Source organism: Electrophorus electricus, chromosome 10, assembly GCF_013358815.1.
Source record: "Electrophorus electricus isolate fEleEle1 chromosome 10, fEleEle1.pri, whole genome shotgun sequence".
Classification (NCBI taxonomy): domain Eukaryota; kingdom Metazoa; phylum Chordata; class Actinopteri; order Gymnotiformes; family Gymnotidae; genus Electrophorus; species Electrophorus electricus.
Window position 1 is genome coordinate 9,120,412 of NC_049544.1, and position 13,566 is coordinate 9,133,977.

General features: G+C 38.7%; 2 protein-coding genes across 2 annotated transcripts in view; both read right to left on the minus strand.

Annotated features, from left to right (window-relative positions):
• cubn (cubilin (intrinsic factor-cobalamin receptor)) overlaps positions 1-7,378 on the minus strand; it is a 30,429-nt gene extending 23,051 nt beyond the window's left edge. Inside the window, exons 1-17 of the mRNA XM_027015307.2 lie at positions 7,215-7,378; positions 6,654-6,783; positions 5,846-5,974; positions 5,654-5,755; positions 5,456-5,559; positions 5,228-5,354; positions 4,719-4,887; positions 4,000-4,131; positions 3,366-3,461; positions 2,950-3,074; positions 2,637-2,823; positions 2,266-2,384; positions 1,927-2,161; positions 1,624-1,805; positions 1,348-1,510; positions 869-1,059; positions 498-654 (exon numbers count right to left, since the gene is read on the minus strand). Coding sequence (XP_026871108.2) covers positions 498-654; positions 869-1,059; positions 1,348-1,510; positions 1,624-1,805; positions 1,927-2,161; positions 2,266-2,384; positions 2,637-2,823; positions 2,950-3,074; positions 3,366-3,461; positions 4,000-4,131; positions 4,719-4,887; positions 5,228-5,354; positions 5,456-5,559; positions 5,654-5,755; positions 5,846-5,974; positions 6,654-6,783; positions 7,215-7,333 — 2,467 coding nt within the window. The 5' untranslated portion in view covers positions 7,334-7,378. The remainder of the gene's footprint in view (positions 1-497; positions 655-868; positions 1,060-1,347; positions 1,511-1,623; positions 1,806-1,926; positions 2,162-2,265; positions 2,385-2,636; positions 2,824-2,949; positions 3,075-3,365; positions 3,462-3,999; positions 4,132-4,718; positions 4,888-5,227; positions 5,355-5,455; positions 5,560-5,653; positions 5,756-5,845; positions 5,975-6,653; positions 6,784-7,214) is intronic.
• A 440-nt stretch (positions 7,379-7,818) lies between these two features.
• On the minus strand, positions 7,819-13,548 carry trdmt1 (tRNA aspartic acid methyltransferase 1). The gene is made up of 11 exons (XM_027015298.2): positions 13,478-13,548; positions 12,965-13,191; positions 12,142-12,251; positions 10,651-10,727; positions 10,496-10,567; positions 10,108-10,173; positions 9,780-9,849; positions 9,521-9,604; positions 9,061-9,380; positions 8,741-8,928; positions 7,819-8,053 (listed from the first exon to the last, which is right to left on the minus strand). The coding sequence occupies exons 2-11, from the start codon at positions 13,026-13,028 to the stop codon at positions 7,953-7,955; spliced, it is 1,152 nt and encodes a 383-aa protein (XP_026871099.2). The 5' UTR covers positions 13,029-13,191; positions 13,478-13,548; the 3' UTR covers positions 7,819-7,952.
• Positions 13,549-13,566: the final 18 nt, after the last annotated feature.

Below are 13,566 nucleotides of genomic sequence, written 5' to 3' on the forward strand. Positions count from 1 at the left end.
TGACATGGCAGAAATACTAATAAGTAATATAGCGGAAATAACCAGGCAATCAGACATTTTAGATTCAGTATGGGGCTCTCAGCTTTTAACAAGAAACAGACCCAGTAATGCGAACAGCCAGAGAGCACAATCCGCTACAGTAGAGACTGCTTATATTAACATCAGCCATGCTTGACATCAGGGTCTGTGTGGCATGAAAGTGTGCTGAAGCAAATGAGTGCTGCTTTAGCAAAAAGAATGTCAGTGACAGCCCACCTCACGTGAGAGTGGGCACAGGTGAGATCTGCAGGCTGCTCTTCAAAGCCTCTCTAACATCTCTTACCATGGGGGAGACAGAATGTTTACAGAAGAAAACCTAAACGTTTACATTTATCACTTTGCTTGCATTTCTTTAATCTCGCAGACTTTTAAAAGGTAACATCTATTGACTGCAGCCATCTTTGCCTGTGGCCATAACATGAGTATTAAGATATTAAAAACAATAAAATGTCTCTCACTGATCTCATATACAGCCCTGAAGCCAGCCTTGCTAACAGAGCTATCAGATTTGAAGCGAATCCAGAGGCTGTTAGTAGTGGATAGGATGGGGGCTGGTAGGGTAGAGCCACAGTACTTTCCAATGAGTGGATCTGTTTCCCCTGTGCCATCACGCACCTGACACAAGGAACACACATCCGTTACAAAATCATTACTTTTTAGTAAACGATTAATTATAAGCAAACAAAAACAAAAAATCAAAGCAAACAATTTAGCACACACACAATTCAACACACACAAAGTTTCTGTTTCTCTCTCTTTCTCTCTCTCTCACTCACACACACACACACACACACACACACACACACACACACACACACACACACAATACCTCCACATAGTCAAACTGACATCCGGTGTGAAATTCCAGATCCATATGAGTGAAATTGAGAGCCACCAACTCACTACGGGGCAGTCTAATAACATAGACACACTGCCTGTCATGTGCATAGTTATTAGGCCAGTTAGGGGAGATGATAACACCTTCACTCTCTGTATAGGTGCCTCCACATCCCGGATCACCTGAAATTTAGTAATGGTTAAAATGAACTCATAACATGGCAATAAATTGCAGTATTTACAGCCTTTGCCCATATTTGCTAACAAATATTTAACACAAACTAAGCATATACAGCCCAAGAGGAGTATTACTAAGCAATAAATGCATATAAGCATATTTGTAGATACCTGATGTCATGTAATGTAAAAAGTACAATAGCTGTTATACAACATGTGCTGTTGGACATTATTTTACCATCCATTAATACTCAGTATCAATTCCCAGGTTTGACCATTGAAACATGCACTCACTTGGAGAGGTGGTATATGTGATATGGAAGCCCCGGTCACTGATAACAAAGTCAGAGTGGAAGTGAACCCAGGCAGCAGGGCCCGAGGTCTGCAGCGGGGCTGGTGAACCAGTGCTGCAGTACCTATTGAGAAGGGGGTCCTCGGGGAGCAAACCATCCCTGATCTAGAACATTGAGTAATGAGTGAACATCAAGTGATGAGTGTTTCAAAGCTATTCAATGGAAAAATTGAACCTTGTACGTAGAGTAGCTTTTGGTGTTACGGTGGATGACATACTTCTAGATAGTCAAAGTTGCAGTCTGGATGGTGCTCAAGGCTGAGAGTTCCGAAAGCAAAGGTAATGAGCAGCCCTGGGCTCACATCTATCGTCCAGTAGCAGTCACGGTTTGGTGGGTAATTGCCTGGGTAACCAGGTGACTTAATATCCCCATATGAATTGGTCAAATGGCCACCACACTCTGGAAAATGAACATTCGTAGATTTTGAATTGGCATAAGGCAGTCGAGTACAGGAACAGTCCTCTGCAAGGCAGAACTAAAACCATCTATGACTGGTAGTGACTGAAATGTTTTGCGCTACCTGGTGCTTGGGACTGCCAGGCCACAGTGAAGCCACCTCTGCTGATGATGTGGTCGGAGCGGAACCAGAAGTACAGGGAATTGTGGGAGCTGAAGAGCTCTGCTGGGGCGCTGGTGCCGCAGTATTTGCCAATCATGTAGGCAGAGGCGCTCTCTCCATCGTGGATTTGCAGAAAGTCAAAGCTACATGTGGAACTCTGCTCCAGATCAAAGAAAGGGAATGTGATCCGCAGAATCTAGTGGAGAAAAAACAGTGTGATTATTTAATCATTCAAAATGTGTAAAAAAGAAATAGGGCCTTTTTTTTTTTTAATGCGCTGTAAAGGTGGTTAGTTCTAACCTTATCTGCATCAGTTCTGACAACCCAGGCACAGCTGATCATGTGGTCATACTCATCATGACCAGGAGTGTTGGGATAACTGAAAGTACCAGACAGGCCCTCAAGGACTCCCCCACACTCTGAAACACACAGGTCAAATACTTACCACCCAGATTACTACCAGTGTGTTTGCAGACACATTTACTTTTACTGCATTTGTCAGACACTCTGATGCAGAGCAACTTACATATATTTATCAATACGACAGTGTGTGTGCTTCCTGGGACTTGAAACAATAGCCTTGGTGTTGTTAGGATCTTGCTCTACCTGCTGTACCAGGTTGAGCTACAAGAGAAATAGTGATGCAGTAAAAGAGATTCTGGTCCACCCACCTTGCTGTGGAGTCTGGCACTGCGGGCCTGTCCACTGCGCAGTACAGGTGCAGGTGTAGCCATTAATGCCATCATTGCAGGTGCCTCCATTCTGGCAGGGGTTACTGGCACACTCGTTAATATTCTGGTCACAGTTCTGGCCACTCCAGCCAGGGTCACAGCGGCAGACATATCCAATGGCTGTGTTCTAGAAACAGGAACATCAAAAAGATTTTGGTCCTTTTATTTCATAGAAAATGTGAACTATCCAGTTGTTGTAGAAAGTAGAAAGGAAAGAAGTAAGGACACTGGTGATTATGGAGTAGGAACGTACCTCACATTGGCCATTGACACATGGGTTACTGGTCCCACAGATGTCAATGATCTGAGTACAACCAGTAGGCCCATATCCATTTCCCACATATCCAGGGGGACAAGTGCATGTTGGGATATTGCTACCTGAATGAAGTATGGTATACGTCAGCACATCCTTTTACACTTACATTGTGTAATACTCCTTGTTACATTACACAGTAGCATGTCAAGATGCTAAACTTTTGTCATAATTATTGCACAACTAGACATTAATGTTAACATGTAGCAGATGACAGTGAAGCACTTAAATTGTAAATCTTAATGGCTTTATTTTACCGAGTGCCGCTGGTCATGCGCTATTGTAAAGAGTAACTACTGTAAATGTGTGTAAAGAATGTGTGTGTTTGTGTGTGCGCATGTGGTTGTCTATGACACCTGGGACAGAGATGCACGTGGCCAAAGGATAACATCCTCCATTATTGCTTGAACATATATTGGCTTGAGTGCAGGTCTTTCCATCTCCCTCATAACCTATGCAGAGTGTGCTTTTGTCAACAATTTTTTCATGCAGCTTTAAATTCAATGATCCTAACTTACAAAGGTGCCAGCTACATAAATGAGCATTCTAAAGTTCACAATTACAGTTCACAATTACAAATGATTAGTTTAAATTAGTGTTTAAAGCATCTGATAAAGCATTTTTTTTCCTACATATCATCTCCCTGGTCCAGTGTCTGTCTCCGTGGCACAGAGCTCTGTAGAGGCTGAGAGCTCAGACCTGTGTTTCTAATTACAAGCATATTAATTGGCATGTTTCCTCATGATGCATGCTTGTTTCTTAGGTTCAAGGCAAAGCAACAATCAATTCTGCCTCATTCTCACTTAAAAAAAAAAAAGAAATTTGCTTTTGAACAACCAGTTCCTAGTGCAGAGATAAATAGCAAATCCATGCCATGCTAAAAAGGCAAAAGAAAAAAAAACAGCTTGTAAGAAATTGAGTGTCACACACTGGTTAAAAACCTCTAAGTGCGGTGCATGGTGGCTAGTGTGTGGTGTACTGGGCTGATACCTGGGGGACACTGTCCACAGTGGAAGGAACCCATGGTGTTGAGGCAGGGCACCATGGGGGAGGTGGAACAGCCACCGTTGTTTGTCTCACACTCATTCACATCTTGACAGCTGTAGCCATTGCCTTGCCAGCCTACATGGTTGCATTAGACAAGGTGAATACAGGAATGGGATGGGGGCAGGGAGGGAGCGAGATGCAAGTGCTAGTTTGGAGTGTCTTTACTCTCCATAGCGAACAAACTAAAGATCACAGTGGCAAGCTGTGAAAGCAACCAAAAATAGAACAGCACTGGGAGTAGATCTTGAGGTGCAGGTATGTAGCAGAGAGAGAAGCTCAGCAGCAAGCTGGCAGTAACACTCAAGGCATCTGAATGCAGCAGCAAGGAATACTGTGCAGCACTGGAAGAGCGTTCCTGTGGGCTTAAATAAAGGGGAGAAACAAAAAAACAGCAAACAAGGCAGAGGCACAGGACACACACACTGCTACACACACACACACACCCACACACACTTCACAATTGAATGTCATGACAGACGAACTTACACTGTAATGCATGGTGGCCTAGAGTGCCCTACCAGACCAGGATACATGGAATACAGACAGAATAGGAATTCTGATCTAGGACTTCCTTAAGGCCAAAGGGAACCCTTGACAAAGTTAACTGAATCCAGATTATCCTAATGTGAGAAGACTGCAGAGAAACTCAGCCCAGTTCTCACCTGTTGGACAAGCCCCACAGAAGAAGGAGCCTAGCGTGTTGAAGCACTGAACAGGGGGGTTGGTTGAACAGGGCTTGTTGGGAAGGCTACACTCATCCACATCTGCTGTACAGGCAGAACTGCCGGGAGGAGACATCCACCCAACATCACAGACGCATTTATATTTAGGCTGTTAGAAGACAATGCAAATAAAAAGGGAAAGCATATGTAGTAAGGCACACTTAAAAAAAAAAAGAAGAAAAAAGTAATATCCTCTCAGAAGCACTGTGAAATAACCTCCTCACAAGTATTGATAAAACTGGCTCTTCCAGGCCATTTAATGGCACTACTTACTTCATACTGAACAATAACTGCTATCTATGTAATGCTGTTACAAGACAACATGAAACAGAAATTATTAATAGACAATTTTAATTTAATGGCAGAAACTTCCAAGTGAGGTGTTGTAAGCAACTTATTTATTCACACATATCACCTTGAAAGATATCCATTCATATGACAGAAATTACCTCATTTGGTGTGACCCTGTCAGAATCAATGCACAACCCATGAACACAAAGGTCTTGACTCCCACCTGCACAGTCATCATAGCGAGAGGTGCAATGTTGCCCAAACCATTCTGGAGTACACGTGCATCTGAATAAAATGAAAGAGGAAAATCTGATCAATAAGATAAAATTATAAAAGAATGTCCACTCAGTATATGTAGTGATTATTGGCATGAGAAAAAGCATTACGTGTAAGATCCAGGAGTGTTGACACATGTGGCTCCATTCTGACAACCCTCAGTGGTTCCAGCATAGATCTGACACTCATTCACATCTACAGCACAAGTGGGACCCTGGCATGATACACAGTGATAGTGTTGAGTGCTAGGTAGATACCTAAGGCAGTAGGACCAAGTGCTTTGTGGTACTCAGTCAGAGCTCCCATACCTGCCAGTTTGTAGGACAGAGACAGTGGAAGGAGTCCACAAGATTCAGACAAGTCCCAAGGTTCTGGCACGGGTTGCTGCTACATGTCTTCCGCTGGATTGTCTTTCGGGGTTTGCATGAGCAAGGGTTAAATACATACAAAATTTAGAGGTTGATAGAAGGCAATATATTGACTGTAAATTATGACTTTACCTGTTCTATTGATTGAACGTTTGATTCAAGTGTGGTCACTCTTGTCTTCAGCTGATTCAACTGGTTCAAAACTTCTTCAGAGGTACCACTATTCTTTATTGTTTCAATGTCATCTTTATTAATTTTGATCTGAAATAAAAAATGATCAAAAATATTCCAACACTTCAAAATGTATTACATTATTGAAGATCGTAAAATATCCAGTATTACCCAAAAAGATAAAATTAAGTATGAGGCAATGAATAAACCTTGTGAAATTCTGTTTTTGTACATAGTAGAATATTAGTGTTTATCAGTGTGTATTTTATATTTTCTCCAAATGACTCTTAAGACCAATATTAGTTAACATTGTTAGATACACATAGTAGTTAGAAACAGGAAACAGAAATTACCACAGTATAATTTGGGTACAGCAGGATATTGCTCATAACCACAGTCTGGATCTCAAGACTTTAAGAGTAACTAAGATAATAAGACACATAAACCTACAGTTCAAACATAATTATCATTAAAAACAATTGGTAGAAACAGTATAACATGTTATATTTCCATAGCAAGTCAAGCCACAGTGATACTGGTGATTGGTAATTGTGAATGTTTAATAATATGTAGATATTTTGGAGTTTTGAGCAACTCCAAGCCTTTTAGTATTATAGATGTATGTCTATTTCCCAGGGAAAGCATCAATGCTGTCCTTAGAACAGTATACTTTAGTATTGAATAATGTATAATTAAAAATTCTCTTTTCAATACCTGAAGCTAATTTGACCTTTAAAGGATTCTGATGTGAGGCCTACCATGATCTTACCTGATTTATTTGCTCAGTGAGGTCCACAGCCCCCACTTTCACTCGACCTGATCCTGAAGTCTGAAAATTGATGTCTTTATTGTTTCCCGCAGAAAAAGTAAGATGACCATTCTCAGAGATCATACGAGGCCTGGGTGTGATCAAGATATGTAATTGAACTTTGAATCCAGTTTTTTCCTTAACATATTGATGTCTTTTTCTACTTACAATTTATCTTCATAGTAAAATGAATTAATGTTTCACATTTACACTAAATTACTAAGTCATTAACATCTGTAGAAACTAAATTTAATTTGCGATTTTTAATTAACTTATAATTACTGTCTTAATTAGGATAAAAATAAAAGCTGAGATTATATAGAAAATTAATTCACTTGAGAAATCCATTTACACAAAATTATATATATATATATATATATATATATATATATATATATATATATATATATATATATATATATATATATAATAAAAAAACTAAGAACGCCAGCCCACTATAAACTCATCAGTGTCAAACAGACTGACGTACTACTCCAGGTGTTCTATAATCCCTCTACTCACTGCGCACTGCTGATATCCCTTTTGTTGTGGCTGTGAGTCTGCCTGCTCGGGTCACACTGCAGTCCCCCCAAGAAGAGTAGGGCGATGAAGGGCCAGTACAGACAAACTGTCCGAGCCATGCTGAGACCTCGTCCCAGAATTCTCTTCAGACACCGGATTGACGGTCAACACAGATGACAGCCTAATGGCCCAAATCTGAAGGTGCACTTTGCCCCTAACCAGTCCTCTGAGACTCAAAAGTCTAAAACACTCACCAATGAACTGGCCAAAACCATTTAAGGAAGATAATACGTAGGGCTGAAGAGAGCATTTGGTGCAAGTGATCACCTTGCTGGCTAATTACTGCACATTGTCATATGACTGTCAGAAATCAGTAACTAGAGTTAAGGCCTTAAACATTCTGCACTTTCAGCAAGTCCCCCCTGTCCAAAAAGAAACAGTAAAGGGCTGAAGTATATATTCTTTATTCCCATGCTGAAGTCTAAAGGAGCATTTAAAACAAATGTCTTTATTTGTGGAAACAACTTTTTATTTAAATAAAACAGAAAAATCAGTTTCAGTGAGAAATTTCACATATTGTATAAACACGATACAAAAACCTCAGTACAAAGAGCATGACTTTATTTTACAAACTTGATCCACATAATACAAAGTCTGACATCCCTCTTACATTGCTCACCTCAGTGGACTTTTGGTCTCTCATCCACCAGATGCAATGTGGCAAAGCTTGGATGCTGGTCATGTCACCATGAGACTGATGAGTTTGGACACTACATGAACATTTAGACTGTTGCCCAGAACCCTGTATTGCTGCTTAATTGAGATATCTTCTGGAAAAGCTGAAAGTAGAAAGAGAAATGTGCAAAGAAAGATATATGTTAACTATTAGGGCCTCAGGACATAAGAGGTACACATAAAATAGCAAATTCACGAGTCCAGATAGTGTTCTTCACAAATTCCTCGGAATCGTTCTTAGATTTTTTAAACATCTTCGGTTTTTCTTCACAAAGCCCCTACATTGACCACTAGTTAGAGTGCATAGCAAGCACTGATTAGAGGTTACAGCACAGCCAACAATGTATCTGATTACAGGTTACAGCATAGCAAGCACTGTAGCTGATTGCAGGAAACACTGAGGCTACATAACCATAAAGCAAATCACAGGTATCATCCGGTTGCAAACAGCTAGCTTATAAAATAAAGAACACTAGATCATTTCAAAGTAGTTGTGATATGTCATCTAAAAAAATCTTAAAATTGCCATCATTGGAGACAGCAACAGAAAGACTAGTTAAATCTAAATATTCCACACATAAATAAAACAACTGCAGGCTTTAAAGGGAAAATTCACTTTACTGGACTACTCTGACTCCAAAGCCCTTAATAGGAGTGAATGTTTACCATACTGCTTTTTTATTCTTATTTGAAAGTCATTATATTAGACTGGATTTTAGGATTTTGTAATGACCTGATCTGAACAAAACACGTTTCACGATCACAGGAGGTAAACGGGGTGACTGGCTTACTAAAGTGTGAGGGGAAGCCCATGAGGTTAGCTATCTCTCTGGGTGTGAAGTATCTGAGCTTTAGTTGGGATAGCTGCTTGAGTTTTTCCTCATCAGACAGCCCCTCTAGGCATTTAAAGACTGTCTCCAGCTCTACATCTGTACAGGACTGCAGAACTGAACCAGTTCCTTCCACATAGTGTCCATATCTGTGGAAGAACAACAATTATTACTGAATTAAACCACATGAATATAGATATTAGATACAAGATAATAAAATGTTAAATGCTTAGGGCATAGGACTTTCTTATGGACTGTGATATTCTTTTCTGATGCCTCACCCTTTAGTAAAGCAGACTGATCTCCTGCTGTTTGGTTGGACTATGTCCAGCAGCAAGGCATATCTGAGCAGGGTTTTTGGAGGCAGACGATAATGCTCCATGTCCATTCCCTGTCCTTCTTCCAGGAAAGCCTGCAGCATTTGCACTGTCTCTTCACTATCCTGACTCCTCTTCCTCTCCAGGTCCTGAGCTGTCTCCAGCTTATAGATTACATAGCCATTATCACTTGTCTCACTCCTGATGCCACCACATTGACTGACTGGAACTGAAAAACTGTCTGTGCAGTCACTGGAGCTTGAGTCTGGGAAGCCATTTAAAATCTTTGGGGAACATAGAGATTCATGTATAGTTTACCGTGTGGTGAAACCAGATAGTAAAAATTTCACTTCTCTGCAAATGCAATTTCTCAGTGAAAATTCTACAGTACTATACCATACTCAGATTGACAAAATGTACTTACCTCTGGTGTTGTCTGAAATGAGAAGGACCCTGGAAAAGCTGTGGCAATAAGGAAATAACGTAGCCTTGAGTTTGGTATTCCTATCTGTAGAGAGAAATGTGTGGAATAGCAAAATTAGGCAATAAACTAAAACTCAAGAGCTCAAGAGCTGTTTAATTGTTTTAGAATATCAACTGCAGCCATTTACAAATAATGTTATCTTGATGTAAAAAGTGCTGACCACTTGGATGTAATGTAAATAAAAAGATAACATTCTTACACAAGTGGGTGAGATCATTAACTCTTGAAGACTATAATTACACTCTTTCAAAGTCTTTATCAAAGCATCTCTAGGAAAAGGGGAAAAAAAATCAGATTACACTGTAAGTACATATAGTTTGAAAGAGTTTGGATATTGTGCAACTAGATTTCCTGAAATATTCAAAACCAAAACTTTTTTAAAGGTTTAGCTTGTTCACATTGATTAATATCTTGCATAAAAAGTATATTTAGTAGGAATTATGCATTAAAAGGGGCCCCTACTGGCTGACAGACATGTATCCATAGCAACCTCCCATGTATAAGATTTATCCTGTCTCTCAGTTTACCTTGCAGAGGATGTTTCAAAGCCTTTTACATTCTCCAGCAGAATGAAGCGTGGCAACTTGTTAAACCTACAGATATTGCACAAGGACATATTGTCTCATAATGTCCAGATTAAATATAGGTTAGATATATTTATAGATACTTTTCCACAGGCTAAGGCATTGTTCAGAAGAAATATATGTTTTCAAAAATCTATTATACATAAAGTCATTATTTAACAACCATATAAAAAACATAACAAGGTCTTCCTTGTAACAATGAACTGAATACAAAGTACCATTAACTGTGGTTTAAAAAGACTGGAGAAACATAACAGAGAAGATATAAAACAATCAAAAGCCCACTGAGAATAGGCTGGATCTGCAGAGAAGGTATAGATTGATTTCTGACCTTGGAAGAAGGTCCAAGACATACAGAAAGCTTTTTGTTCGGGGATCAGAAATATCACACTGTAACCCAATCCTGAAAGGGAAGAGAAAAAATATTAGTGTTTATTTCTGTTGTCAATGGTGGCAAATTGAAAGGCGATAAAAAGTGTTAATTACCTAGTGAAAGGCTGGCAAGGAGGGCTCATCAAAATCGCATTAAAGTCCAGTTTATTGAAATCATTTAATGTCATTCCCTGAAGGAAACAAAATCCAAATGGCTAGGCTAAAGAATTGAGAGTGACATGCAATTTTTCTATTTAAGGTTAAACGCTTCCCTCATGCTGATTCAACTATATACCAAGTGAATTAAGAACATTTTATAATGACCCAATTATTAAAAAACTGAATTCAATAAAAATAATTGTCTTAAGGAAATCAAGACAACCAAGACTCAGCTTCTAATGTGCTCAGGCCAAACTTCATTATCACTTACATAAGTAAAACCTTACTAAACACACTTATGGGAATGAAGCCAGTGGCTAGTGCATCATTACCCATGCTGACAAGGCATGCAACCTTTACCCAACACTAAATCTAAAGTTACTCTTTCACTAGAAATCTACTAACTTCCAGTCATGAGATGTGAATAGGTCTAAATATATGTATAAAAAATATTATAGGAGAAAAACTAATTTGTTCAGTCACTGTCAGAAATTAAACACATTTCAATCATTTCAATAATACCTTCATTAATTGCCATAGCACTTCCATTCACCATGAATATTACTAAGGCATTGTATTAGCCATTTTAATTTATGCTTTGACTTAGTTTTTTTTTTTCTCAATGAAAAGGGATTTTACATGGAAGCTTTTAATTTATATACATTATATATAAAGACATGCATACATACATTTGGGTGGGTATTAATATGTTTAGGGTCCAATTCATAGGATTAAAGTATATCCTCAGCAGTTCATATATCGCTCACTTACATAAAGGATAATTGTTATTAAAGCAATACATCATAACGGCTCCATTCTCCTAGATATGAACAGGCTTCACATTCAGCTATCAGCCCACTAATCTTACAAGTATAATACACACATCTCCAACACAGAGTTGTGGCTAAGATTTTGATCCAAATAAAATCTTATTCTGGGCTGTACCCAGAAGACAAGAGGATGATGATGATGATGATGATGATGATGGTGGTGGTCAAAGCCTCTTTGCTCCTAGTGGTGATATGTGGTAGTAGCACTGTTTAAATGTGGTTAATGCTTAATGGTTATATAACTATTTCTAGCATAATTTTATTTCACTGGACTTTGTGAGCAATACTTTTTTCGCTCTAGTAATGTTTTCATTTACAGTGTAGCCCAGATCATTGATTGGTTGAAATTAATCTTGTCATTCTAATTTATAGTTTCTATTCATTTATGAGGAAAGTCATTGAATTAACAAGTAGGTTTATCACCAGCTGTTTCTGAAACACCACTGTCTTAAATCTGTCCCATTATAACTGCAGTTCAGTTGTGACCAGCAAACTACAAAACATAGAAGAAACAGCAGTCGTGGGGTGTGAGGCTTTCTGTAGTAAGGAAAGGTGATCTAGGATCTTCAGACTGATAATCTCGAAAACATGATCCAAGTTTGGAGCAGGTGCTCACTTCGATGGTCTTGGGTAGAAGTAGAGTGTTTGGGAAGTTGTGTTTATAGATTTCATTGGCTGTTGTGTTCACATCCACTGCCGCTACCACTTCAGCAGGTACTAAGCTCGCTAAAGATGAAAAGGAAATAAAAATAAATTAGTTCTGTTATTAACCTGTTGCAATTTTAAATACTGTGGCATATTCAAATACTGAATGTGAGCGAATTATTTGTAATACTGAGAAACCTGAAAATCTATTACAATATATCACTTATGACTGATGAAATATAAGGAATAGGTAGCTAGCTAAGTTTGTTTGCATAGCATAAAAAAAAGCACATAAATCAATTCTTTGCAAACAAAATGAGTATGCACGTTTGCAGACAGTATCAAGAGAGTTACTAGCTAGCATACATATACACCGCTCAACTATTCCTACAAAGGAGCTGAAATAGCTGATTACAGACTAATACAATTACATTAAGGCAGTTATCGCCAAATTCAGTAAGGATACAACTTAACAGAACTGAGACACACACACACACACACACACACACACACACACACACACACACACACACACGAGAAAGGTGGGGAGAGAGAAAAAGAAAGAAAGAGGGAGGAGACAAAAGTGAAAAAGAACGAATTTTAGCAAGTTAGCCATCTTAGCTAGTTAGTTAACTTTCAAAACAAATCATAGTTAAAAGGATGATATCGCTAACTAGCTATCCACTATCTAGCGTTAGCTAGCTCAAGCAAGCTAAGCTACACCAGTGTGAATAAGTTAAATTTACTGGGTCGGAAAGCCATTAACAAGAGGAAAAAAAAGCATAACTACCTACCTTTCAACGCATAATGCATTCCGCCAATGCCACTGTACAACTCTAAAACACGAAGTTTCTCCATAGTTATTGCACAGTTAACCAACAAAAGTACACTCTTAACAGAACTCTCTGTAGCCACCAGTGTGAGAATGTTATAGCTTCGTGTAGAAACAGCTCATTTATTAAGGTTCCGCTTTGTCAGATTGTGCGTAATGAGTTACCTATAATTAAAAAAAAAAAGAAAACTACAAGAAAGAAAGAAAGAAAGAAAGAAAGAAAGAAAGAAAGAAAGAAAGAAAGAAAGAAAGAAAGAAAGAAAGAAAGAAAGAAAGAAAGAAAGAAAGAAAGAAAGAAAGAAAGAAAGAAAGAAAGAAAGAAAGAAAGAAAGAAAGAAAGGTAGGTTACTGATAACTTAGGATATACATTTCACCTGAAAATTAATTGGCTACTTTAGCTATTGGGTGGATAAGCGAGAACAAGTAGGACTATTTAAGACAACAAACAAATAACGTAATAACGTTCATAACATACTGCTTGCTACGGTAGTTTTTCTCATGAGCATGGTCTACTGTTACAACCGAATTTCCTGCTCCCTGCTACGTCATCCTAAATCCCTGCAC

What these genes read in the sequence shown, in the direction of transcription:
- trdmt1 (XM_027015298.2), bottom strand. Translation starts at nt 13,028, where the DNA reads ATGGAGAAACTTCGTGTTTTAGAGTTGTACAGTGGCATTGGCGGAATG. An exon ending in TTCTACCCAAGACCATCGAA is followed by an intron (nt 10,728 to 12,141) that starts GTGAGCACCTGC and finishes TGTTTCCTTCAG; the next exon opens with GGAATGACATTAAATGATTT. An exon ending in GGGCTTCCCCTCACACTTTA is followed by an intron (nt 8,054 to 8,740) that starts GTAAGCCAGTCA and finishes TTCTACTTTCAG; the next exon opens with CTTTTCCAGAAGATATCTCA.